A 26708-nucleotide genomic window follows, 5' to 3' on the forward strand; every position below is an offset into this window, starting at 1 on the left:
TGTACAACATTCTACATTTATCAGCGATATGAGATAACTTGCCTCCAAACCTTTTTTGTGTGTTCATTTGCTTTTGACTTTATAAATTCATTAAAACAATTTTAAGCTGGAAAACACCTCGCATGTTGCTAATAAAAAGGATTTTTAAAAATGATAACTACCACCTTACATTGTACAGTGTTTTAAAGTTTCCGAAGTGATCTTGTAGATAATGATTGGCATGAAAGATCATATTGCCTATTATGAATAAATATCTGTAATTTAAACCTACATAACTAAGATATCATGATTGAAACTTGAGGTAATTAAGACAGAATCTAGGCTAACCCTCCACAGTAACAGGTTTGGTTCTTGGTTTGGTTCTGAAAGAAATATAAGAGATCAACATTTATTGAGAGTCAATTATTTTTAAAGCAGCACTTCCAGTACTTATCATACATAACACTTCTTCTTATGTCAAGCCTGTGAGATAAGTTGCACCTGACAATTCTAATTTGGAATGCATACATCTCAATTCAAAATCCATATATTTCATTAAAACAACAGTAGAAAGCAGAAACATGCAGGACATAAGGAACGCTGAAAAATTTTTTTAATAAGTGAAAAAAATGCTATGTTCATGGACAGAAGGAAAGCATATTTTAAATGTCAAACTTTTCCTAAAATTTAACCAAATGTAATAATTTTGTTCACATCATTAGTAGTTATAATTTTTAAAAAGCTGTTCAAGTCAATCTAGTGGAATAAAAGTAAAAACACATATTTTAGAATAATATTGATGGCAAGGATGACTGGGAAGTAACCGTACAAGAAAATTTAAAATATTAAACCAATGTGACAGTTGCATAAAAACGCCAACAGACAGTTTAGAAGAGCAGACAGATGGTTTAGAAATACATCAATAACACACACACACACACATACATGCACATATGCTTACACTTAAGATAAAAGAAGCACTGACAACTAGTGGTACAGGGAGTTAATAAACAGTGCTGAGAAGATCTGTGATTTGATAAAGTATCCAGATAAGAGTCTTATTTCACACCATTCGGTAGAATACATACTATAAGGATAAAAAATCACTAAATGTAAAAATAAGAATATACAATAGTAAAGGACAATACATTAGAGTGAATATAAGGGACTTCAAAAGAATTACTACAGTTTTAAAAAGCTGAAGAAAATAGCTGCAAAGAATAAAAAAATATGAAATAAAAGCCCTCTTAATAATCAATACGAATATCACTAACTTCCTGGAGGAAACCTAGGTAAAGGTGAGAAAGTACTAACTCAAAGGAAAAAAAAGAGACAAATCGATAAATTAAGCATAAAGGGGAAGAATTCAATAGTAAATAAGTATAAATAAAAATGAGATACTATTTTTCACACACTAAATCTGCAAATATGAAAATATATAATTCAATACTGGTGGAAGTTCCGAGAAACCAACACTCTCCGGTAGAAATATATGACATATATCTTTCTGGAAAGCAACTTGAAAATATGTATTCATAACTTTAGTAATATTCTTCAACGTTTACTACCAAATTCCAAACCTATCATCAACAGAGATGTGATCTGATGCTTATTACAGCTCAGCATTTTTAATAAGGAGTATGGTAAGAGAACAAGACCATATTCAGTTCCTCCTTATTCCTTCTTGGTTCACTGCTTTCTCCAAGACCTAGTTCAAAGAAACACAAATTCATTTCTTTGCTTTGTTCCAAGCTCTGATCTAGATGTTGAGGAGATACAGTGGTGGACAAGACAAGCAAATTTCCTGTTCTTATGGAGGCTGTATCTTAGCGGAAGAGACACCCAAGTAAGAAAACAAATGTAAAATGTAAACAATTTTAAACAGTAATAAGACATAGGAAGAAAAATGTGTGACTAAGTAGTTGAGGTGGCAAAAATAGAAATCGGATAGAAGAATATGGAGAAGCCTGCAGGAGACTGGTATTTGAGAAGAGATCGAAATGTTAAGATAGTAAGAAGTTCAGGAGAAGGTCATTCCCGTCAGAGGGAACGTCAAACGCAAGCCCCTAAGGCAGAAAAATGCAGATCTGAAAATAACAAACGTGAACTGACAGAAATATAGAGAAAGGGGAAATCTCATGTGTTGCCGGCAGGAGCATAAATTATTTCAAGCACACCAGATAGCAATTTGGCAAAATTAACTAAAGCTCAAAACGTACACACTCTAGTAATTCTGTCTGGGTTTGTAATGTAAACCTTTAGCACACGTGCTCAAGACGTGTTTGAACACGTTCATGAAGCATTTTTTGTAATAATGAAAAACTGAAATAATTAAATGTCCATGAATAGGATAATGGAAAAATTGGAGATTTATTCATGGGAAGGAATAATATACAGCAGTTAAAACCAATGAACTGGGTTTATAAGTAGTAATAGGAATAGGGCTCAAAAACAATGCTATCAAACAAAAGGATATAGTGATAATAATAATAATAGCAGCAATACACTTATGAAGCACTTATTATGTACTAGGCATTGTTCTAAGTGCTTCACATGTAATTTGTCATTTAGACTCACAAACACTCTGTGGGGAAAGTAATAGGAATGTATAATCCTCATTTTATAGATAAGGGCACTGAGGCACAGGTCATGTTGGTAAGCTGCATAAGGTCACATAGCCAGTAAATGGGAATAGCTAGGATGGTGTATGCAGTGTTTCATTTATGTGAACTATAAAAATATACAGAATACAAATATGAGTTGAAAGGACAGAAAATAAACTAATAATACTGGTCGTCTCAAATGAGGAAGGGAAAGAAATGGAATGCCATAGACCAAAAGGGGATTTAACTTTATCTGGACCTGACATACTAAGAGCTACATTAAGTATTAGCTGTTATCCTGTTAATCCCCCAACTTTTATCAACTAGATTTTCAGTAACAACAGAACAGAATAGTATAACGGAAATCAAATCAAAAGTGCTGTTATTAGTAGCAAGGGAATCTAAAAGAGGGAATAAATCTGGTTAAAGGAAACCATTTTAACTAATTAGTAGGGTTTCACCATTCTGTAAAATGTATAGAACTATTTACAAGTGATATGGCTGATTAACCAATAACTTAATTATCTTTCCAATTACACTATAAATCCTGTGAGTGGTCCTTGTTTTATGCTCCTTTTACTTCCCATAGCACAAAGAAAAAAAGGGCTTTACATAATCTAATAGGAGAAACCACAACTTTATTGTGGTAGTAAAAAAGTAGAGTCGGGAAACAAGAAAAGTAAAGGAAGAAAAAAACCTGATCAGGTACTTCTATACATTGTATAGATTGTTTTCTCACACATCAGAAAAGGGTTAAAAAAAGGATCTACTTCAAGAGGTATCTGAATTGCTGTTGACTCTGTCTCTCCTCTTAAACCAGGAAAAACGTCTTAGAGAAACTGCCACTGATTTTTAATACGCATATTCACTACTCTCAGTCTCGTTAGAAGAAACATCATAAGCTGATCAGGACACATCAGCATAAAAATTGCAGCCCTACAGATATAAAGCAGCTGATATGGCATGAAATACTCGTAACCTTTACTAAAGATGCTAGATAAAGAATCTTGAAAAAAAAAGGTTCTATTAAATGATCTTAAAATATTCTATGGCTTGTTTTTAATACAACTTTTAAAAAGTACAGTTGAAAACAGCTGATAGAACAGATAGAACAGCTGACAGAATAGCAGAAGCAATGACCAGATTTTCAACTGAGTACTCTCCTCTAAAAAACACATGCATTATTTAGTTCATCAATGAAAAACATTTGAAGATGGCAGGAATTACGCTTACCGGTAAACATTTTAGTAACAGCTTTGCTCTGTTTTCGGGCAGAACAGAGAAGTAATAGCCATGGTGGAAAGAACTCATGGTGACCAGCTAAAAGCTCTGCCACAGTCCCAGATAAGCTGGTAGACGTCTGTTCACCTTCCATAACATTACACCCTTCATCCACTGAATCCACAAGCAGATAGAGGCTTTGCTGGGGAGGCTTCATTCCCAAAAGAGGGAGCAGGACACACCTGTGAAACACATCCATATGAGCATTTTGAATGTTACTGGCTATGATATTAAGGTTTATTATCCAAACACTAGAATTACAGGTTATAAATACTGTTTTAAGAAAAAAATTAATGTTTTAGAATAAAACTATTGTACAAGTTTCAATTCCTTACTTTAATGAGAATACTGGTCCTAAATAGTTCACATTTCCAAGAACAACAACATTTTCCACAATAAAGTGTGTGTGTGTGTGTGTGTGTATTATTGATTCAGCATTCTTAAGAAGGGCAGTAGGAACCTGAAACAAGATTTCACTATTCCTTTCCTGAAAATTTTATCAATAATAAAAGCTTGAATTGTTTATCACAAAGCTAAAATGTATTGGAAAGGAAAAAGAAACTGGGGATCACTTCAGTAATAGAAAAGATATCAAGAGTTCTCTAGAATTTAGAAGATTTTATCATCATGTCTCTCACAAAATGACTGCACTTCATCTAGTTTGTCATACACAAGTTTTACTTTAAAAGACTTTTCAAAGATAAACTACAGTCTAGATTCCATTTGATGTATGTTCAAATTTCAATGTAAAGGATAAATTATTAGGTTTAATCCCAACACATTTCCTACTGAGATAATTTATACTGAAGTTGAATACAATTTTTCATAACTGAAACAATACTCATTCATTTTCAACAAATACTTACATGAGCATTCCATATGCTGAATGAGGTACTGAAAGATACAACAGTGAAGAGGACAGAATCCGTCTAATCATGAACACCAGAAACGTACAGATAATCCTTTCTACAACTCTCTTCTTAATCTTTCAATCCTGATAGCAACCAAGATCCAATGTATCACTAAGTCCTGTCAATGCTTCTTTATAAAAGTCTTCAAACCCACCCTGGTCTGTATCACCACCCGACTCCCAAACTGCCGTCATCTCATTCACCCAGGAACCACACTAATCTACGTGCCTCCAGCCACTCCCTCCAGAGCTCCTACTGCAGCATATCAAACTTTTCACAATGTTCCTCCAGCCATACTAGCTTTTTCCATGACTTTTACTAGATACAATTACACAAGGGCCTTTTGCTTTGCGGTCTCCTCTGCCTGGTCTGTGCTTCCCTTCTCTCTTCATGTAATTAACTCCTCCTTGGTCTTCAATGGTAAGCTTGAGAGTCACTTTCTCAAAACCAAGACCCTATAATATGCTTTCACAACATCAAGTATTTCTCTTTCACAGCATTATCAAGTTTGTAATGTTAAACTTACTCGATGTCATTAATTCTTATTTCTCTCTTTAGAGGTTAAGCATCAAAAGAACGGGGACTATGTCAGTCTCGCTCATGAGTATAACCTCAGAACCTAGCAGTGCTGTACCCATAGGAGATCCTAAGTAAAGACTTCACACTGTTGTAGCCTATACTGGAAAACAAATAACTTCAATGTAGGCTGCTCAGTGCTACCAAAAAAAGCAGTAAAATTACTAACACAGTGGATAAGAAATGATCAACTCAAGGGAAGTAGCTAAGAAAGGAAGAAAATGTCAGAGAAACATTCAAATATTAGGTGCTCAAGATGAAGTAAGTTTTGAAGGATCAATTAAAATTCTCCAGGAATAGTAATAAATTTGCAATAAATTTTACAATAAAGGGAAGGCAGGGCTATCCTGGCAGAAGGAATGTTATAAATTTAGGAAAATGTCCTTTATTGTACCTTATGTATATAGTTCCTCTACTATGAGAACAAAGAAGGCTGACGTAAAACCAGTGTTATATATTTACCTACGTATACAGTACATATATACACATACAGTATATATATATTTCTATATATAGTACATATAAAATATACTATCATAATATACTATAGTAATATCCTATAATCAGTGCCACTTGAGAGAGACCATAACCTTAACTACTTTTTTAAAAAAAATTTATTAATTTTATTAATTTATTTATTTTTGGCTGTGCTGGGTCTTCGTTGCTGCGTGGGTTTTCTCTAGTTGCGGCAAGTGGGGGCTACTCTTCGTTGCGGTGCACGGGTTTCTCATTGCAGTGGCTTCTCTTGTGGAGCACGGACTCTAGGCGTGCAGGCTTCAGTAGTTGTGGCATGTGGGCTCAGTGGTTGTGGCTCATGGGCTCTAGAGCACAGGCTCAGTAGTTGTGGTGCACGGGCTTAGTTGCTCCACAGCATGTGGGATCTTCCCAGACCAGGGCTCGAACCCGTGTCCCCTACATTGGCAGGCAGATTCTTAACCACTGCACCACCAGGGGGGAGCCCCCACCTAACCTGTTTTTGATCAGGACAGGGTAAGGGGAGAGGTCAGCAAAGTTAGGAGAGGAGCTTAGTCAGGAGAAAGTTCAAGAGTAAGGCAACAGACAAAGGAAAAAAAAAATCTAGTTAAGGCAATAGGACACGCACAGGCTGGGGGAAGAGAAGGACCAGTGAAAAACATACTGAAGAAAATTACTGAAAGAGTAAATGCTGGGACTTACAAAGTATTTTGAAATGTGAACTCTGACCTAAGCGTACTAAGGAGCCAGTGAAGTACTTTAAGCACAGAACTGATATGTTTATATCTGTGTTTAGAACGATAACTGGCTACAGTTGAAGAAAAGCCTGAAACAGAGTAAGTCTAGAAGGAAAGAGTGCGATAGGAGGCCACTGCTCAGAATTTAAGGGAAAAAAAAGAAAAAACAATCTCCATCCTGAACTACTGTCACCAAGGCCATCACTGCTAACTTTAATTCACTGCTTTATTGCATTTAAGTACTTCACATCTGCATCAACTCACTTGATTCTCACATTAAGTCTTTAAGATGGGTACTACTGTAATACCCATTTCCAGATGAGGAAAACAAGGCACACAAGGAGAAGTCACTTATCCAAAGCTCAAGGAAGGGACTGAAGTTCAGGGTCTGGCTCTAGAACCTACACAAGGGTAGACCATTCAGCCTGGTTTGCCTAGGACTTTACCAGTTCTAAGTGCTGAGAACCAGCCATTCCTCCTCCCTGTCCATGCCCCCTACGCCCCACTCCTGGGCAAACCAGGATGGTCAGTCACCCCCTAGTCTACACTCTTACCCACGACGGTCTACTGTCTATCTAAAACCAATGTTATAAATAAGGTAGTAAGCAGCAAGGTCAGAATGAAGTAGACAGATCTGAGGGAAATTTGGTCGGTGAAATTGATAGGATTTGATGATTATTCCCCGTCTTTTGCTTACTCCAGGTTATGTGTTCTTCTTTTCCTAGTTCCTTATAATACAAACTGAAATAATTGTTTCATACTTCTAATATAATCCTTTAATGTCATGAATTTCCCTCAAGTATTTTCACTATCATCCAATTCAAAATAATTTCCCTTTGATTTCTTCTTTGAAACAGGTTACTGAGAAGTGAGTGGTATAGTTTTTAAATATTTGGGGACCTCCCACCAGGTATTTTATGTTCCTGTGTTACCATTATTTAAATTCAATTGTGATCAGATAACATACTTTGTATAACTTGCACACCTTTAAATTTATTAAGCATTGTTCTATGGTCCAGAATGTCTAACTTAGTAAACGTGTAAGCATTTGAAAAGACTGTGTGTGCTATTGTTGGATGGACTGTTCTTTAAATGTCCATTAGGTCAAGTGGTGATAGGGTTGTTCAATTGTTCTATATACAACTGACCCTTGAGCAACCTGGGGGTTAGGGGCACCGAGCCCCTGTGCAGTTAAAAATCAGCATACTGCTTAGAGAGGGTGTGGAGAAAAGGGAGCCCTCTTGCACTGTTGGTGGGAATGTAAATTGATACAGCCACTATGGAGAACAGTATGGAGGTTCCTTAAAAAACTAAAAATAGAATTACCATAAGATCCAGCAATCCCACTACTGGGCATATACCCTGAGAAAACCGTAATTCAAAAAGACACATGCACCCCAATGTTCATTGCAGCACTATTTACAATAGCCAGGTCATGGAAGCCACCTAAATGCCCATCAACAGACAAATGGATGAAGAAGATGTGACACATATACAACGGAATATTACTCAGCCATAAAAAGGAACGAAACTGGGTCATTTGTAGAGATGTGGATGGATCTAGAGACTGTCATACAGAGTGAAGTAAGTCAGAAAGAGAAAAATATCATATATTAACAAATGTATGTGGAACCTAGAAAAATGGTACAGATGAACCAGTTTGCAGGGCAGAAATAGAGACACAGATGTAGAGAACAAACGTATGGATACCAAGGGGGGAAAGTGGTGGGGAGTGGGGGTGGTGGTGTGATGAATTGGGCAATTGGGATTGACATATATACACTAATATGTATAAAATGGATAACTAATAAGAACCTGCTGTATAAAAAAATAAATATAATAAAATTCAAAAAAAAAATCAGCATACTGCTATCTCTGCCTCAAAAACAAAGGAACCCAAGGGCAGTAAGCTAAAACAGTCAGGTATATATTTTTTCATTTTTTTAAAATTAAGCTATATGTCTCTTTATGTATATTTGTCTTAGGTAACATATAATTAGATCTTACATTTTTATCTAATCAGGCAAACTGCCATTTATACTAGTGTATTTACCATTTACATTTAATGTGATTCTTCATATGATTCAGGTTAAATTTACTATATTCTTATACATACCATTTTAAAATATACAAGTATATCTGTAGGACATAATACTAGGATTAGAGTTGCTAGGTTAAGGGGCATATCTGTGTGTATCTTCACAGATATTGTCAAAATACCCTCTAGAAATTATATAAACATACCCTCCCAACAGCTGCGTAAGAGTGCCTGTTTCCCTAGCCCCTCCATTACAGCAATTAACATTATTTTCCACAGATATGCAGAAAATGGCATCATTATGCTTTTAGTTGACATTTCCTTATCATGAGGTCAATCTTATTTACAAATGTCTAGGAGTTTTATTTCTTTTCTTTAAACTGTGTCTTCATATCCTTTATCCATTTTCCAAAAGATTAATGTTTCTCTTTTTTGGAGAGTATTAAGAAAATGATTTTGTTGCTAATATTTTCCATCATTTGTTACTTTTCTTTTGACTTTTAAAGGGGTTTTTTTTTTGAAATGTACAATTTCTCTGTTTTTTTACTTTTACATATCAGTCTTTTTTCTTTTATGAATTCTGAGTTTTATATGTTAACACATCAGTCTTTTTTCTTTTATGAATTCTGAGTTTTATATGTTTCATTTCTGAGGGGACTTCCCTACTCTAAAGGTTAAAAAAAACACTTCCTCATGCTTTCTTCAAAAGCTTTGAAAATTTTATTTTTTAATCACATTAGTTTTGACATAAGATGTGAACTAGGTTTCCAATTTTTTTCCCCACGTGGCTCCACAGTTATCCCCAAACTATTTACTAAATTATCTTTCTCTTATTGACTTGATTTGAAATATCTCTCTTTTCACAGACAGAGTAAATCCCCATATATATTTTGGCTAAGTTTCATCTCATTCTGTTGTTTCACCATCTCTTTTCCAAGCACTTATATCTCCGCTTCATGCAACTGTTGAAGTCAGGCAATTGCTCATTAATTACGTTTTCATTTAAGACAATATATTTGGCTACGGTTTTCTTTTTGTTCCGTGGCAATATTTTTCTGGTGAGCATTTCTGGTGCTTTTTTTTGTTTTGTTTTTGTTTTTGGGGGGAGGAAGAGTAAAATGTAGAGCTTTATTATGCCTTCAAACTTAAGTTGTTATTCACTTAAAATAGACTGTTAAAAATATAAGATTTTTTTTTTACTAGATCTTTATTGAGTATAGTTGCTTCACAATACTGTGTTAGTTTCTGTTGCACAGCAAAGCAAATCAGCCATGTGCATACATGTGTCGCCATATCCCCTCCCTCCCATTCTCCCTATCCCACCCCCCTAGGTCATCGCAAAGCACCGAGCCAATTTCCACTAGCCAACTATTTTACATTCTGTAGTGTATATATGTCGATGCTATTCTCACTTCACCCCAGTTTCGCCCTCCCATCCCACATCCTCAAGTCCATTCTCTATGTCTACCTCTTTATTCCTGCCCTGCAACTAGGTTCATCAGTACCATGTTTTTTTTAATTCCATATGTATGTGTTAGCATATGGTATTTGCTTTTCTCTTTCTGACTTACTTCACTCTGTATGACAGACTCTAGGTCCATCTACCTCATTACAAATAACTCAATTTCATTTCTTTTTATGGCTGAGTAACATTCCATCGTATATATGTGCCTTCTTTATCCATTACCAAAACCAGAAAAAGATGTCACAAAAAAAGAAAATTATAGACCAATATCACTGATGAACATAGATGCAAAAATCCTGAACAAAACATCAGCAAACAGAAGCCAACAGCACATTAAAAGGATCATACACCATGATAAAGTGGGGTTTATCCCAGGGATGCAAGGATTCTTCAATATATGCAAATCAATCAATGTGATACACCATATTAACAAATTGAAGAATAAAAACCACATGATCGTCTCAATAGATGCAGAAAAAGCTTTTGACACAATTCAACACCCATTTATGATAAAAACTCTCCAGAAAACGGGCAATAGAGGGAACTACCTCAACATAATAAAGGCCATGTACGAAAAACCCACAGCCAACATCGTCCTCAATGGTGAAAAACTAAAAGCATTTCCTCTAAGATCAGAAACAAGACAAGGATGTCCACTCTCACCACTCTTATTCAACATAGTTTTGGAAGTCCTAGTCTGGTGCTGTTTTTTAGACCCCTTCTCCCTACTGGTTTTGAGATATATTTTTACATATCTTGTGACAGCTCTTCAGTAAGATAACTTCTTTCTGGATCAGCAATTGCAGGTTAGTGTGTCCAGTGTCCAGGCTTCTAAGAATCTCCTTATGACTCAGAGTCATGGGCATGAACAACTTCTTTGAGCTTCTACTTCTCCCCAACCAATTAAGCTGAGAAGCTGTGGGGATGTACACAAGGCCTTTCTCACCACAGCCCCCTCGCCATTACCCCCAGATGTCTGACTCCTGCACAGAGCTCATCTGTGAGACTCATTCTTCCCAGCACTTTGTTCTTCCTTTCTGCTTAACTGGGTCCAGGGAAACTTCTAGCATAATCTATAACCTGTCTCCGTGGTTCCAAATGAGGGTCTTTATGCTCTTGATGATGTTCAGGGTATACATTTATTTCAAAGAGTAAATGTTGTGTCAGTTTTGTCTGCATCTCAGTTTGGTATTAACTTCCACATTTATCTTGAGGCTGGGGTTTACAGGTCTCTCATAGTTTCACTTTCTTGCTATTAGACTATTTCCCAGGCCTTAGTCAGTCATGTCAAAACCAGAAGCCAAACTATGGCTTTAAAAATGTTGAGTAATTTTTTCTAGTCTTGACATCACCTCTAAACTCGAAACTGCCTGCTACCATCTCCATGTGCATGTCCTACAGGCGTCTCAAATTTAACATGTTTAAAGAAGCATTCTCTCAATTTACCCCCCAAATAAGTTCCTCCCCACCCATTTTCCCCATGTCAGTTAGTGGTTCCCATCACCCCCCTAGTTTCTTAAGTCAAAATCCTAGGACTAATTCCTGAGTCCTCCCTTTTATTCCAGCCACTGTCCGCCTCTCAGTCCTAACAGCAAGCTTTCCTCCAGTCAGGGCCTATGTACTTGGTACTCCCTCTGCCTAGAAAGCTCCCCGAGGCCGAACTTCTCTTCCTTCAGATTTCAACACAAAGTTTACCCCTGAAGAGGTTTTCCTTGGTCACCGTGTCTTAAATGGCCTTCATCGTGTATTACTGTTCCTCTAACAACTCATCCTGTTTTCTTTGTAGTGTTGATCCCATCCTCAAAGTAATTTATTGCATTATCTCGTGTACCGCTTTCACTGTAAGGCTGGGGTGAAGCTCCTCCACTTCCGTGCTGCCTCCCCCGGGATGGCGCCCGTCCTGTGCACTGCTAGATTCCCAGCACTCAAAACCATTATTTGCACATCACAAACACTCAGTAAAATCTGCTTCATGAATGAACGGTAATTAATAGGAAAACTGCTACTCTGAAACACTAGATAAAAAATTTTCTAGACTCGGAATCCCCATATTCAGTTTCCTTTTATTTATTCCATCAAAAGCACCATATGGGGATGCCTACACCACCAAGTGACACACAGATCCACATCTCTACCAGATTACATTTTATCATTTTATAAATGACAATCCCATCAAAGTAGACACACACAAAGCAAGAGTGCTTTAGAAGTCTAAAACAGATTTTCCTCTGTTTGTGAATATATATGTATATATTATCTTCAAAATGAGATAATGGGATAGTATTAGATGATCACATTCATACAAAGATAACCACCATCTTTAAGACCAGCAGTGTGCCGCAGGATTTTACCTGTGTAGATATATGTTATTAAATGTCTTACATTTCCTAGGTGCATTATTAAAATTCAGGCAATATATATTACATTAATACTTTTATGAATGTAATTTGAAGTCCTTGAGCTAGCTCTCCCCCCATTTTCAATCCTATGTTGAAAATAAGCGCCGGCAGCGTCGTGCTTCTGTAGCTGGCCTTCTGATTTTCAGGCAGAAAGGCAGCTAAAAGACCATTAGGGCAATTCTGAAATGAAATCCATTTTTTTTTTAATACAGTGAATTTACTTACTGCCTCTTTCTCAAGAGGCTAATTAACTTTTAAAAGCTCCTACAAGTATTGTAAGGAGTATACTATTAGACAGATACTATACGTACAATAGTTTCTTAAGGTCTTCACTGTTGAACATTGAGTTTCATCTCATTCTCTGGCTCACTCCCTCAGGAGCAGAGAACTAGTTAAGAGCCTCCCTCCCAGTCTTACAACAAAATAAGCCAGGCAAACTGCAAGTTCAAGACTTTTCATGAACCTACGAGATTGCTTAGGTCACAGGGCAACCCACTAGCCCATAATCTAAGGTGACACAGACATCTGCAGGCAGACACAGAACGCAAGCACTTACTTGCCTGGGGCAGATGCTCCTGGACACTGGAAAACAAACTGAATAAAAAATAGGCAAAAGACCTGAACAGACACCTCACCAAAGAAGCTACAGATAGCAGGTAAGCGGATGAAAAGAAGTTCAACATCATATGTCATTAGCGAATTGCAAATTAAGACAAGCTGAGACATATAAGTTAGAATGGCCAAAATCCAAGCGCTGACAACACCAAAAACTGGCAAGGATGTGGAGCAACAGGAACTCTCATTCGTTGCTGGTGGGAATGCAAAATGGTACATAGCAAGTTTGGAAGACAGTTTGGCAGTTTCATAGAAAACTAAACATACTCTTCCCATACAAAACAGCAATTGTGTCCCTGGTATTTACCTAAATGAACTGAAAAAGTATGTCCATGCAAACACCTGCACACATGGTGTATATAACAGCTTTATTCATAACTGCCAAACTTCGGAAGCAACCAAGATGTCCTTCAGTAGGTGAATGTTAATAAACTATGGTACATCTATCAGGCCATGAAAAGACATGGAGGAATCAAATGTATATTACCCAGTGAAAAAAGCCAATATGAAAAGGCTACATACTGTATGATTCTGACTGTCAAACATTCTTAAGGCAAAACTATGGAAATGGTGACAAGATCAGTGGTTGCCCAAGGCTACGAGGAGGGAGTGATGAATAGGCAGAGCATAGAGGATTTTTAGGGCAGTAAAACTACTGTGTATGATACAATAATGGTGGATACATTTATTATATATTTCTTAAAACCCATAGGATGTACAACACCAAGAGAGAACACTAATGTCAACTATGGACTTTGGGTGTTAATGATATGTCAATGCAGGTTCATCAGTTATAACAAATGCACCACTGCGATGCAGGATGTCGATAGTGGAGGAGGCTGTGTGTGTGCAGGGATGGGAATAAATGGAAACTCTCTACACGTTCCCCTTAAAAGCAGTGAACCTAAAAAAATAAAGTCTGTAAATTTAAAAAAATAGTATGGTATTTGCAAAAGACAGACACATCAAAGTCTAGAAACAGACCAGTATAAATACAGGAAGCTGATTTTTCACAAAGTTGCAAAGGGAATTCAATTGAGAAAGGAAAGTTTTTTCTACCAAAAAAAAAATTATACATAATATTACCAGATTACCCACTTTGAATTCTGCCGTCTAAAATCTCACTACTATCTGGTGAAATTTAGCATCAAAATATTATACATTTGAAGTTTACCTAGAAGGGTAATCCTAAATACCTAGCACTTTCCAAAACCATCTGGAAGTACAATGCTGACATACTGGCCCGTCATTTTATTAATGAAATGATTAAATTCTTTCAAAAGGCTATGCTTTAAAATAAATGTTTTTTAAAAAGACGAGAAGTAGAAAAACTAAATCACTAATAATTCTTACTTAATATATCTTGTCTTAGGAAAACAAACACAGGTTTTACTTTTCTCTTTTTCTCCCATTTCATTAAGATATATATTGACATATTACATTGTATAAGTTTAAGGTATACAACACATATATGTACATATTGTAAAATGTCACCACAATAAGCTTAGTTAATATCCATCATCTCACAGTTAATAATTTTTTTTTCCAACTTTTAAGATCTAGTCACCTAGCACCTTTCAAATATACAATACAGTACCGCTAACTATAGTTGCCATGCTGTACATTACACCTCTTATAACTGTACCTTTTGACCACCTTCACCTAATGCCCCCACCTCCTAACCCCTATCTCTGGGAACTGCAAAGCTGATCTCCATTTCAATGAGTTGGGTTTTTTAGATTCCAAACACAAGTGAAATCATACAGCATTTGTCTCTATGTCTGACTTATTTCACTCAGCATTATGCCCTCAAGATCCATCCATGCTGCCAGAAATGGCAGAATTTCCTTCTTTTACTATGGCTGAATTATGTGTATATATGCATATCAAAATTTCTTTATCAATTTATCTAAGTCAGTGGACACTTAGGTTGTTTCCCTATTTTCCTTCCTTAGGAATGAAAATACCCTCCAGTAAATTAAAGCATGTGAAAATGTGGAACAGGGTATAAGATACCTCAAACCAGTTAGGGATCAAATTTATATACTCAATAAAAAAAATCTAATAAGTACAATTGATAATTAAAGTCAGGTCAGGAGCTTGGCCAAAATGTAGGGTAAAATTTCCCTCTAAACTTTGACCAAGATATTGTTGTAACTTCATGCTTTTATGCACTGTTTCCCCTTTGCTAAAATATAGCAGGGAATGATGGAATATAAAAACAAAATGAAATAAGAAAAACATAACCAGAGTCAAAAATAAAATAAACATTTCAAAGTATCAGAAACAGAAAAGAAGCATAATGCTGTGAGTGAACCGAAAACTTCAGCTTGTCAAACTTGTCTGCAATGGCAGCCTGGGGATTAGATGGTGGAAGTAAAAGGGGCAAGGTAGTAGTCCTGCCTCTACTAATAGGACTCAGGCTCACTGTATGAAACCAGGGGCTGGAACAGGAGCTTTCCTTATTACTAATGAAAGAAGGAAACAAAAAGCACAGACTACTGCCTAGGGCTATGGCTTTTAAGAAGCAGCAGGGAGGGCAAAAAATCAGCCTCTTTGGAGACAGGAACTGAACCTAAAATGATCATGGGTCAGTGACTAAATCTACAAAATCACTTGTATCGGCTTGGAGTGCGAGCTTCGTATCTCAATTATTGGCCCTCATCCTAGACGGCACTGAGGGTGGGGAGTGGTGGAGGCAATCGGCAATCAGAGCAAGGAGAGCAGAGGTAGAAGTGGTGAACCAAACAGGAGAGTGAAAAAAAAAAATTACAAAATTTATAGTGCTCAGAGAGAAAGCAGCAAACTCAACAATCAGAATACGTGTTCATGTCCAAATGAAAGTAACTTATAAAACTGCCAAAGAACGTAAAGAAAATGTAGTTGTGATATTCAGATAAATAAAGGAGGGAATAAAATCCAATTTTTAAAAAAGGAATTACTTAACAAGCAAAGCCACAAATCAAATAAAACAGGAGAGAACCAGAGAAATCTTCCTCATAGGGACTTCCACTGCCAGATAAAATGCAGTAGGTGGCAGCAGCCCAAAACTCCCGCTGCAATAGCTAGAAAAAAAATGTTATCCGTTACAAAATTTACATTTTTAAAGATACGAGAAAGCTGTTGAAGCAAGAGAACAAAATGAATTAGAACTCCAGAGGATGGGAGTTGATCCAAAATGAGCAAAACAAAAACAAAAAACCAAACCACCTGCTGCTTTCTCCTCAGGGGTCATTTGCTGATTTGAGGCATACGGTGATTTTAAGTATGGACTGAGAATCAGGCTTGGGCCACCCTGAGGGACTCTACCAGAGGAATAAAATCAGCACAACTTTCAGAGGTCAGCTATGTCTTTTTCAGAGAAAGTGCAAACCTGAGGTGTCCCTAACAAGAGGCTGATTTTCTCCAAGGTACATTTGCTAAATTCTGGGTTGTATTTAAAAAGCTAGGGAACTAGGATGAGTGTGTCTAAAAGCCAACATGAAATCTCCCATAGTCTGCATGTTGAAGACAAAATTCTGCTAATGGGAGGGTACTTGCTTTAAACACAAAACCCATCCCCTTCAAGACACTTGTTAGAATTTGAAGGTATAAAGGGCAGGAAGTCAAAGGACTAAATAAATATTTCTTGGGGAAGAACTGAATTATCAAGTCCTTTTGGAACTCTCAATCAAAAGCTTAGAAGGTCCACACCAAAATAATAGGAATAAACTAGCAGTCTTACTAAGACTACAAAGGAGCCCCAGCCCACCTCCATCCCTGATTATATCAGCCTCTCACTCTCTCTGCCCAAATGAGAAAAACGAAAACCTTCTCTGATGGAAGATATTATCTGGAGCTCTAGTCATTTAACACACTGTCTAACATACAATCAAAAATTATCAGACAGAAAAAGGGCAGAAATACATGATTGGTAATCTAGAGGAAAGAGACAATAAATACAGACAAATAATCTAGATAATATTGTTAGCATGATATTCATGGATTAGGAGATTCAACACTGAATTAGGAGATATATTCATGGGTTAGGAGATTCAACACTGCAAACAGGTCAATTCCCACAAATTCATCTAAAGACTCAATGCAACCCTAATCAAAATCTCAGCCAGAATATTTGTGCACTCAGTCTCTCATGTGGCCTCCACTATACCCTCAAAAGAGAACAAGAGTGAAAAAACAAATAGTGTGTTATGTGTTAGTATTATTTTAAAAATAACTTTGACCTTGCAGGGGTCTACACCGCACTTGGAGAAACACTAAACCATCTATGCCCCACTTGCCTAGATGATATTTTACACTTCGTTCTTCTCAAACCTCCATGATTTCCTTACTCCCCACATTCACTTGCAACTATTGACCTGGTTTCCTAGATAATAAAAAATTATTTAAATACGTATAAGTAACATTTAATATAAAAATGTGTGCACGCACACACACACACACACACACACACACCCTTCTAGATATATAATTAGAAGAGAACTTCCACAAACTCACTGGAACATCTACTCTCCCAACCCACCTGCACTTTTATCTACATACACTGCCTTCCCTCCTCTAACTATGGATGAACCATCTGTGCTCCTATCCCATCCACTCTAATAACAGATCCTTCCTTATCTTACCTGCTCAATGATTTATTTCCAGCACTTTACCCTTTCTCTCTCAAATCATCAATCTCATCTCTTCTTTATCACCCTCAAACACATATCCTTCTCCAGCTATTATTCAACTTTGCTGCTCCCCTTCTTTACAGCAAAATGCCTCAAAAATTCTGCTGATATTTACTGCCTATTTACTCCTCTCACTTATTCATGATCTTATTATAATCAAGGTTTATTTTCCACTCCACCTATACCCCAAGACCTCCATGTTACTAAAATCAATCCTCAACTCAGCAAATACCTGACTTAGCTTATCACTTCCTCCTCCTAATGACACTGTCTTCACTTTGTCACCTGGCTTTCTGCTCCTTTCATACTAGCTACTTTTTCTTCATACATTCTCAACCTTTGAAGTTGGAGGTACACTAAGGTTCAGATCTTGGATCTTCTCTCTTCTCTATTTACATTCATTCCTTACATAAGCTACTTAATGCTCTTAAATACCACCTATATTCCATTGAAACCAAATTGATATATAGAGACAGCACCTCTCCTTTGAATCTAGCCTTGTAAATCTAATTGCTTACCTACCTTCAGACATCTAATGCTGAACATATGCAAAACGGAACTTCTGACCTCAAACTCCACCTTGCTCCTGTCAGTCTTCTTCTTTTCAGTAAAAGACAACTCCATCTTTACAATTTCTCAAGCCAAGTATCTTAGAACCATCCTTTACTCCTCTGTTTTTCTCATATTCCACCTTTCAATGTGCTATCAGGTCAATCTTAAAAATAATCAGAATACAACACTTCTCACCACCTCTACCGCTTCACCTTAGTCCAAGTACACTGTCTCTCACCTTGACTGCTGCACTGGCCACTTACTGGTTTCCCTGCTTCCACATTTACCACCCCAGTTCTCGACACAGTAGCTAGTGTGATCCTTTAAAATCATGTCATATGATGTTTCACTACTCTGTTTAAAAGACTTAATGGCTTCTAATCTCCTCAAAGTAAAAATGAATGTCCTTACAATGGCCTCCAAGTCGATACATTATGTGGCTCCTCACTACATCTCGACTTGTCTCATATACTCAACTACTTGCTCACTCTGTTCCAGCCACACAGGCTCCCCCTTGCTTCTCTTGGATAATATTAAGCCAACTCCCACCTCAAGACTTTGCACTTGATATATCCTCAGTCTGGATACTTCCTTCAGGATGCCCTAACCTCCCCTACATAAATAGCAACACTCCTCCCCCAACCTACTCAGCGCATCACTCCTACCATCCTAACTCTGCTTTGATTTTCCACGTAGCACTTATTGCGCAGTGATATGCTATGTATTATATACTATCTTCTTAACTTTTTACTTTTCTACTAACCACCCACCCCAACCCTCAAAATGTAAGCTCCATAAACACAGAGGATATTTGCCACTTCTTTTTTACTAATACATCTCAGTATTAAGAATGGCATCTGGCGCATTCCTGGTATCTAATACATATTTGATAAATCAATGAATGAACGAATAAACCAAAGTAAAATAGAGAACTCGGAAATACATGCATGTGTGTGTGTGTGTGTGTGTGTGTGTGTGTGTGTGTATCTCACCGCAGTGGTATTACAAATCAATAGTGAAAGATGAGCCATTCAACAAATGCTGCTAGAATAATCAAGTAGAAAAAAGTTTTTAAATATTAAGACCCAAAAAGGCCAAAGTGTAAAGGAAATCATAAAAAGAAAAGATTGAGGGACTTCCCTGGTGGCGAAGTGGTTAAGAATCCACCTGCCAATGCAGGGGACACGGGTTCGATCCCTGGTCCAGGAAGATCCCACACGCCACGGAGCAACCAAGCCCGTGCGCCACAACTACTGAGCCTGCGCTCGAGAGCCCACGGGCCACAACTACTGAGCCACATGCCACAACTACTGAAGCCGGCGCGCCTAGAGCCCGTGCTCTGCAACAAGAGAAGCCACCACAATGAGAAGCCCATGCACCACAACAAAGAGTAGCCCTCTCTCGCTGCAACTAGAGAAAGCCCACAGGCAGCAGTGAAGACCCAACGCAGCCAAAATAAATAAAATAAATAAATTTATAAATGAATAAATTATTAAAGTTATGAGAACTAAAACAATTTTAAAAAAGAAAAGATTGATATATTTGACTCTATTCTTTTTTGTACATTTCAAAACAAAAATTTCACAAGCAAAATGATGAGCCACAGGATCAAGGATATTTAAAATAAGGTACCGTTTCACATTCACTTTCCAGAACATAAAGAACTCTGACATTATGGCAAGTATTCGTGACCTAGTAGAGTAATGGAAACTCAAATTACACAGTACTACAAGAGGATACACTGATGTAATTTTAAAGGGTAGTTGGTACTATCTCCTCAGAGTTGAAGATGGATATACACACCTTATGATCCAAAATTTCACTTCTAAGTATTCAACCTCGAATCACCCTTCACTATTTTATTCCTAGTATATGTACACCAGAGTACCCAAGAATGTTCGTAACTGTTTTGTAAAGTTGAAAAAGTTGAATACATCTTAAATGAGTATCAACATGACAACAAATGAATTATAGTATAAAGAATGAAATTATATACCATATGGTAAAGTGAATCATGTAGATCCACATATAAAAACTTGGCTAAACATAAAAAAAAATGTTACACAGAAAATGTTGCAGAATAGTGCCAGCAACACAGTACTGTTTATACAGAACAATGGTTTCCACATTGTAGTCTGGGGATCTCTTGGAGTCCCCTATTCAGTGTCATAATAAAACTAAGATGTCATTTGCCTTTTTCATTCTTGTTCTCTCTCAAGGATAAAGTGGAGTTTTCTAGAGACTGCATGCAGAAACAGAACCACGATAATCCAGCTGTCTTTTATTAAGCCTAATATTAAAAAGATTTGCAAAACAATGTAAAACAACGCCACTCTTTAAGTGGTTTTTTTTGGTCTTGGACAGTATAGTTATTCTTTCATTAAAATGTTATTTATGTTTAAAGATTTATTATTAAATATATTAATACATATTTAAATATCAGTTTAAATTTTAAATAAGCAAATATTTATAAATACAACCCACATAAACAAATTCTTTGGTGTGTGCAATAATCTTCAAGAGTATAAAGGGGACCTAGAATAAAAAAGTTTGAGAATTGCTGATGTGGAATCAAAAATGTACAGAACTAGAGCATGTAACAAGTATGTGTATATACACATATCTCTCTCTCTATATATATATATCTCCCTAGATATATATATACATATATATGTGTATATACATATATATCTCCCTATGTATATAAACTGGTCAAACTACATAGGCATAAAAAGTAAACTCACAGGAGGGGTCACCTATGGGGTATGAGTAGATCAGACTTAACGGGATACCTGGGTGGCTTCAAATGTGGATTATTTTTTCTTTAAAACAGAAACAGGAAACCCAGATTTAGAGCAAATATGGCAAAATGAGGAAGTACATGCATCTTTGTTTTTCAATTTTATTAACTTTCCTGTATAACTGAACCTTTGGCGGTAGGAGCAATCTATCATTTCCTCTGTAAATTTATTTTCTACAATTTCTTCCCCTTTAGTACCATTATTTTTTCCCTTTAAATTCCTGTGAAGGTCTCTGTTTGCAAGTTGCTTCTCTCCCTAAGGTAGCAATTTAACAAACATATTAGCTGAGATTTAAGCTACAAAAGTTTTTTCTCCTTTCTAAGTGAATATGAAATTTAAATGACAATGGCTGAAAGAATGATAAGAATTCTACAGATGAAACTATGGATTTATGACCTCATATGATTCACGTCACATAACATAAATCTGATGCTATTAAAAAGATTTTCCACTGATAAAAAAATTTCAATATGAATTGTTGACACTAATGAAATCATCAAAAATACTGATGATACTTTTCATCTATAACTATATAATCTATATGTATAGTATTATTCCACAGGAAAATAGAATATTTCAAAGCTGAATATGGTTGAGCAATACAAATTATCAATGTGACAAAATTATAACGTTTTAAAGTAAAATACAGTTACTCATTAATTCAGGAAATACTTAGTCTCTGCTATATTCTAAGCCCTGGAGATATGAAGTCACAAGATAGACAAGTACTCTGCTCATTCCAGAAGGTAGACAGAAAGTCAAAGTGAAAAAATGCACAAAATAATTTCCAATCATGATAGACACTGAAAATTAAGAAATAAAGAAAACAAAGTGGGATGTTGTGATTTAAGAAAATGACCGGGTGGGGAGACTTGTAAAGATTCAGTGGAGAAGGGAAGATCTCAGAGGAGGTAACATTAAAGCTGGTACACTAAGTGATACCAGAGCAAGTAGCCATACAAAAATCTGTTGGCCAGAATGTGACCTATTTCAGAACAATAATAAGAACAATGTGGATGAAGAACCAATGAACAAGGCTGAAAACAGTACAGGCTGAAGTCAAAGGCTAGGTAAGGGCTAGACCATGTAAAGCTTAGATTTTATTCTGAAGGTAGTGAGAAGCTATCTGCAGGTTTTAAGCAGAGAGTTAACAAGATCTGATTATCCTTAACTGCTTTGTGAAGATAAGAGGGACAACAATAGCAAGAAGACGACCAGTTAGGACACCACTGAAAGGGATAATGGGAGTTGCAGCAATGGAGATGAAGAAAAGTTGAGGTATTTGTTTTATCTTGGAAACAGAACAAAAGTACCTGATGGATTGAGTGTAGGGGGTGAGTGAAATTGAAGAATCAATGAGGACTCCTAGATTTTTGATGAAAATTAACAATTTCCTATTTGAAATGTTATTTCCTTAATTTTTGTATTGTTAGCTATTTCCACAACAGTGATATACCACAACCACCCCAAAACGCAGTGGCTTGAAATAACAATCATTTATACTTCTGTGTCTATGAGTTCGTTGTACTCCAGGCGTGGAGTCAAGCTTCCGGTTGGGTCTGGTTTACTCCACATCTCCCTCATCCTCTTTGGACCAACAAGCTCGCCAGAACATGTTCTTCTGAAGGTAATGAGACACAAAAAGGACAAGCCCAATCACTCACGCACATGTTAAAAGCCTCTGTTTGGGTAATGTCTACTAACATCCCACTGGCCAAAGCAAATCACATGGCTGAGCCGAAATCAAAAGGCAGAGAAGTACGCTTCTCCTCTAGCAGAAGGACTGCAATGTCACATGGCAAAGACCAAGGATACATGGAGAGAAGAAGAACAAAAGCAAATAATTCAATCCACACCAGTGTCTATATATTCAAATCATGAGTCACAACTGTAAAAGGTCACCAGTTTTTGGAATGTTCCAAATCATTTCTCAAGATAACCACAAGTAAGATATAATTAGTTCTCTTAATTAATACCTATTTTTATTAAGTAATTACATGAACATTTTCAAATTCTACTTTATTACCAAAGACTATATTTAGCTACACTACATGTGTTATAGAAAAAAAAATGACATTAGGCATATTTCTGAGATTAAGATAACATGAAAGAAAGAAACTGGTTTGAAATTTAAAACAATTGTATAGTATGGTCAAAGACATCACTAGAACAACTAGACAGTAAAGACAGGCAACCAATCAGAATACACTTCAAAGATTTTTTTTAAGGGAGAAAAATAAGTATTTACTTATTTTACTTTATAAAATCAAACCATTTCATTGTATAGAAGCCATTATACTTTATAGATATTTCCTAAAAAGCAAAACTGCTAAAAGCAAAATTGCTAAAAACAAAGTTAAGGGCTAAAAAACAAACTAAAAAAAAATCTGCAAAATATATAACAAACAAAAGGTCCATATCCTTACTATGTATATCAAGTTCTTACTAAACACTAAGAAAAATAAGACTATTCTTATCCATATCTCTTGTCGACTTTAACATTGTCTCATATGCTTAAAAATATTTCTTGAAAGAATAAATGAGCTTAATGTGTTCTGGTGAAGTTTGGAAACATGATACATACTTTAGATGGAAGAGAACCAAATTATGAAGAGCTTTTAAAGCCAAGCAGAGAAATTTAAATTTGTTGTAGAGGTTATCACAGGCTCAGAGGAATTACCTAAAGAAAGCACTGTTTTACTACGGTTAATTGGCCAACTGTTACCAAAATGAATTACATATAGAGAGGCTAAGGTTAAGTAAAGCACCCAGGAGGTGTTGAACAAAAATTCTAGATTAGGGGAAAAGAATTCAAGAACCATTCCAAGAAAAAGATTAAATACCATAGAATAGAGAAATATAATAGAAAATAATCAAAGAAAACTCTAGAATCTAGCCTGGGCAGTGCTTCTCAAACTTCAATGTGCACAGAATTCACTTAGGAATCTTGTTAAAAGGCAGATTCAGTTCAGTGGATTCAAGATTCTGCATTTATAATAACCTCCCAGGTGGTGCCACTATTGTTGATCTTAAGATCATACTTTTAAGTAGAAAGGGTCTAGGAAATAAGAGTAATTATGGAACAACTTAGATAAGAGAGTCAGTTTTCCCAGACCCCAAGACAACGATCAAGCCTCATATTACATGCTTTCTTATCAGCCTGTGTCCCTCCTTCTTAGCACTTACCAAAGCTCCATTTTTACATTTATTTTTGTGATTGTTTGTTCAATGTACTTCCCCCCACTGAGCTCAGTGTCCTGTTTGGCTCACCACTTTAGTCCTGTTATCTGGACATTAGCACACATCTGGCGCATAGCAGGTGCTGATTATTTGTTTAAGAAATGAATGCGGCTTCCCTGGTGGCGCAGTGGTTAAGAATCTGCCTGCCAATGCAGAGGACACGGGTTCGAGCCCTGATCCAGGAAGATCCCACATGCTGCAGGGCAACTAAGCCCGTGTGCTACAACTACTGAGCCTGTGCTCTAGAGCCTGCAAGGCACAACTACTGAGCCCGCGTGCCACAGCTCCTGAAGCCCACATGCCTAGAGCCCGTGCTCCGTAATAAGAGAAGCCACAGCAACGAGAAGCCCGCGCACCGCAACGAAGAGTAGCCCCCGCTCACTGCAACTAGAGAAAGCCGCGCACAGCAACAAGGAACCAAAGTAGCCGAAAATAAATAAATAAAATAATAAATGAATTTATATATAAAAAAAGAAATGAATGAATGAGTCAACAAAGAGAAATGCTAAAAGAGACGCTGGATTGAACAGAGGAAGGTGACAGACACTCCAGTGAAAAGATATATGTTGATCAGAATGAAGACAAAGGCTGTTGATGTAGATCTGATTGCTATCACATTAGACATGAGCATTGTAAGTAAATAAATGTAAGTAAATAAAATTTACTTACATTTATTTGTAAGTAAATAATTTGTAAGTAAATTTGTAAGTAAATAAAATTACTGAAGGAGTGTATATACAAAGAGAGAAGATCTAAGGAAGCTTTGTTGGACAAACGGCCAGAGAGAACCTAGAGGAAGGGCCACCAAAGAATACAGTCAGACAGGAGATTCTGAATGCAAGAAAGCACAAATAATGAAGAAAGTCCTAACATATATCATCTAAGGCTAAAGATCAACTGAGTAGTGGATTCAGAAGCTATTATGCTTAAACATCTTTCTGTGAACATGTAGACGTAGAAGTCAGATTTTAGTACGCTAAGATAAAATGAGGTGATAGGGAAGAAGTAGTAGTACTTGCATGTACAAATTCAAGATAATATAATAGCAAATTTGGGGGGAGATAAAAATTATAGTGTTTCTCTACTCAGAGAAATAGAAAACATGTTCACGTTTGCAAATGCCCACAGGAGCCAGGCTGGCATATATAAACAAACGAAGTAGTCTTGGGATAGAATAATAGAGAGTGGAGGAGACGGAATCAAATTAGAATGTGTAGGCCCCACATAAAGACAGCAGCTGACACAGTGCCACCAGATTATTGCTTCAAAAAAAATGAAAATCTAATACCGTCAAAATTTCCAATTTTTTTTCAAGAAAACCCCCAAATCTGGATAGATGTGTGAAATTTCCTGAAGTGGATAAAAAATATATTCAACCTATAGGGCACTACTTTACTCTTTCTGATCCAAAATAAAGTCTGAGTTATCAAGAAGTAAATAAAAAAATGGCCAAGCAGAATTAAGAACGTGGCTGATGTTAAACAGTATAAATACGGAGCAATATGTTATGCCACTACAGAACTGATTAAATGTTGAGGACTAGTTCAGCAAATGATAAAGGTACCAGGAACCAAAGGAAGCAGCACTTAGACATGAAGTATAAAAGAGAGAGAAAGGCTAGGGTAAAAGGAAAAGATTTTAGGAAGGGAAAGTGCAAGGGTTTGAATGCATGGAAGTCCATATCAAAGTCAAAATAACATAAGAGCTGGAAGCAACAGACAACTCAGTGGAAACTGACACTATTACACTAAAAGAAATGTAGAATTTTGATTATGAAAATTATATTTTCATTTATTTTATTCAAAATGTGAACTGTAAAGACACCTTTACAAGACCTTTTAATCCGACAATGTTTAAGAATAGATAATGATGGTTATCTTAAATAGTCTTAGATATTCAAGACAGATAATGGAAAGGAAATATTTTGCCTTGAAAATACCCCACAACTGAGGGTAAGAAGGAAGCACATGTTCCAGTCCCATTCTGTTCTTTGCCCCTTTGTTGAGTTTGCCAAAAATACTTGGAGTATACTCTTAATACTACAGTTAAGACAGAAGACAGACATCTGGCCACGTAAAACTATCTGGACCAATCCACATTCATACATGCTGAAGAGCAGACAGCAGGTTAATAAATTAATAATCACTGTACCAGTCTGGTCTGCATTTAAAACTGACCTAAATGATATAACATTTCAATTTCCTTTCTTATGCAAGCACTTCAGCTGTCTTTCAATCAGGTTCAAGCACATTCTAGATAGGTAAGTAGTATTATTCACTCCTTCAAATGATAATCATTTAGCACTTACGACACGCAAAGTGCTGTTCAAAGCGCTATGGTAAGCATAAAATATTAATCAGTCAT

At 36.5% G+C, this 26708-nt stretch overlaps 1 protein-coding gene across 3 annotated transcripts in view; it reads right to left on the minus strand.

Moving 5' to 3' along the window:
• Nucleotides 1-26708, minus strand: part of ANKRD50 (ankyrin repeat domain 50) — a 43590-nt gene that overhangs the window by 10273 nt on the left and 6609 nt on the right. For all 3 annotated transcript variants that reach the window (XM_024745151.1, XM_024745152.1, XM_024745150.1), the window contains one exon: nucleotides 3816-4045. In XM_024745151.1, the coding sequence (XP_024600919.1) occupies nucleotides 3816-4045 (230 nt within the window). The remainder of the gene's footprint in view (nucleotides 1-3815; nucleotides 4046-26708) is intronic.

Source organism: Neophocaena asiaeorientalis, unplaced genomic scaffold (genome assembly GCF_003031525.2).
Source record: "Neophocaena asiaeorientalis asiaeorientalis breed wild unplaced genomic scaffold, Neophocaena_asiaeorientalis_V1.1 scaffold65, whole genome shotgun sequence".
Lineage (NCBI taxonomy): Eukaryota > Metazoa > Chordata > Mammalia > Artiodactyla > Phocoenidae > Neophocaena > Neophocaena asiaeorientalis.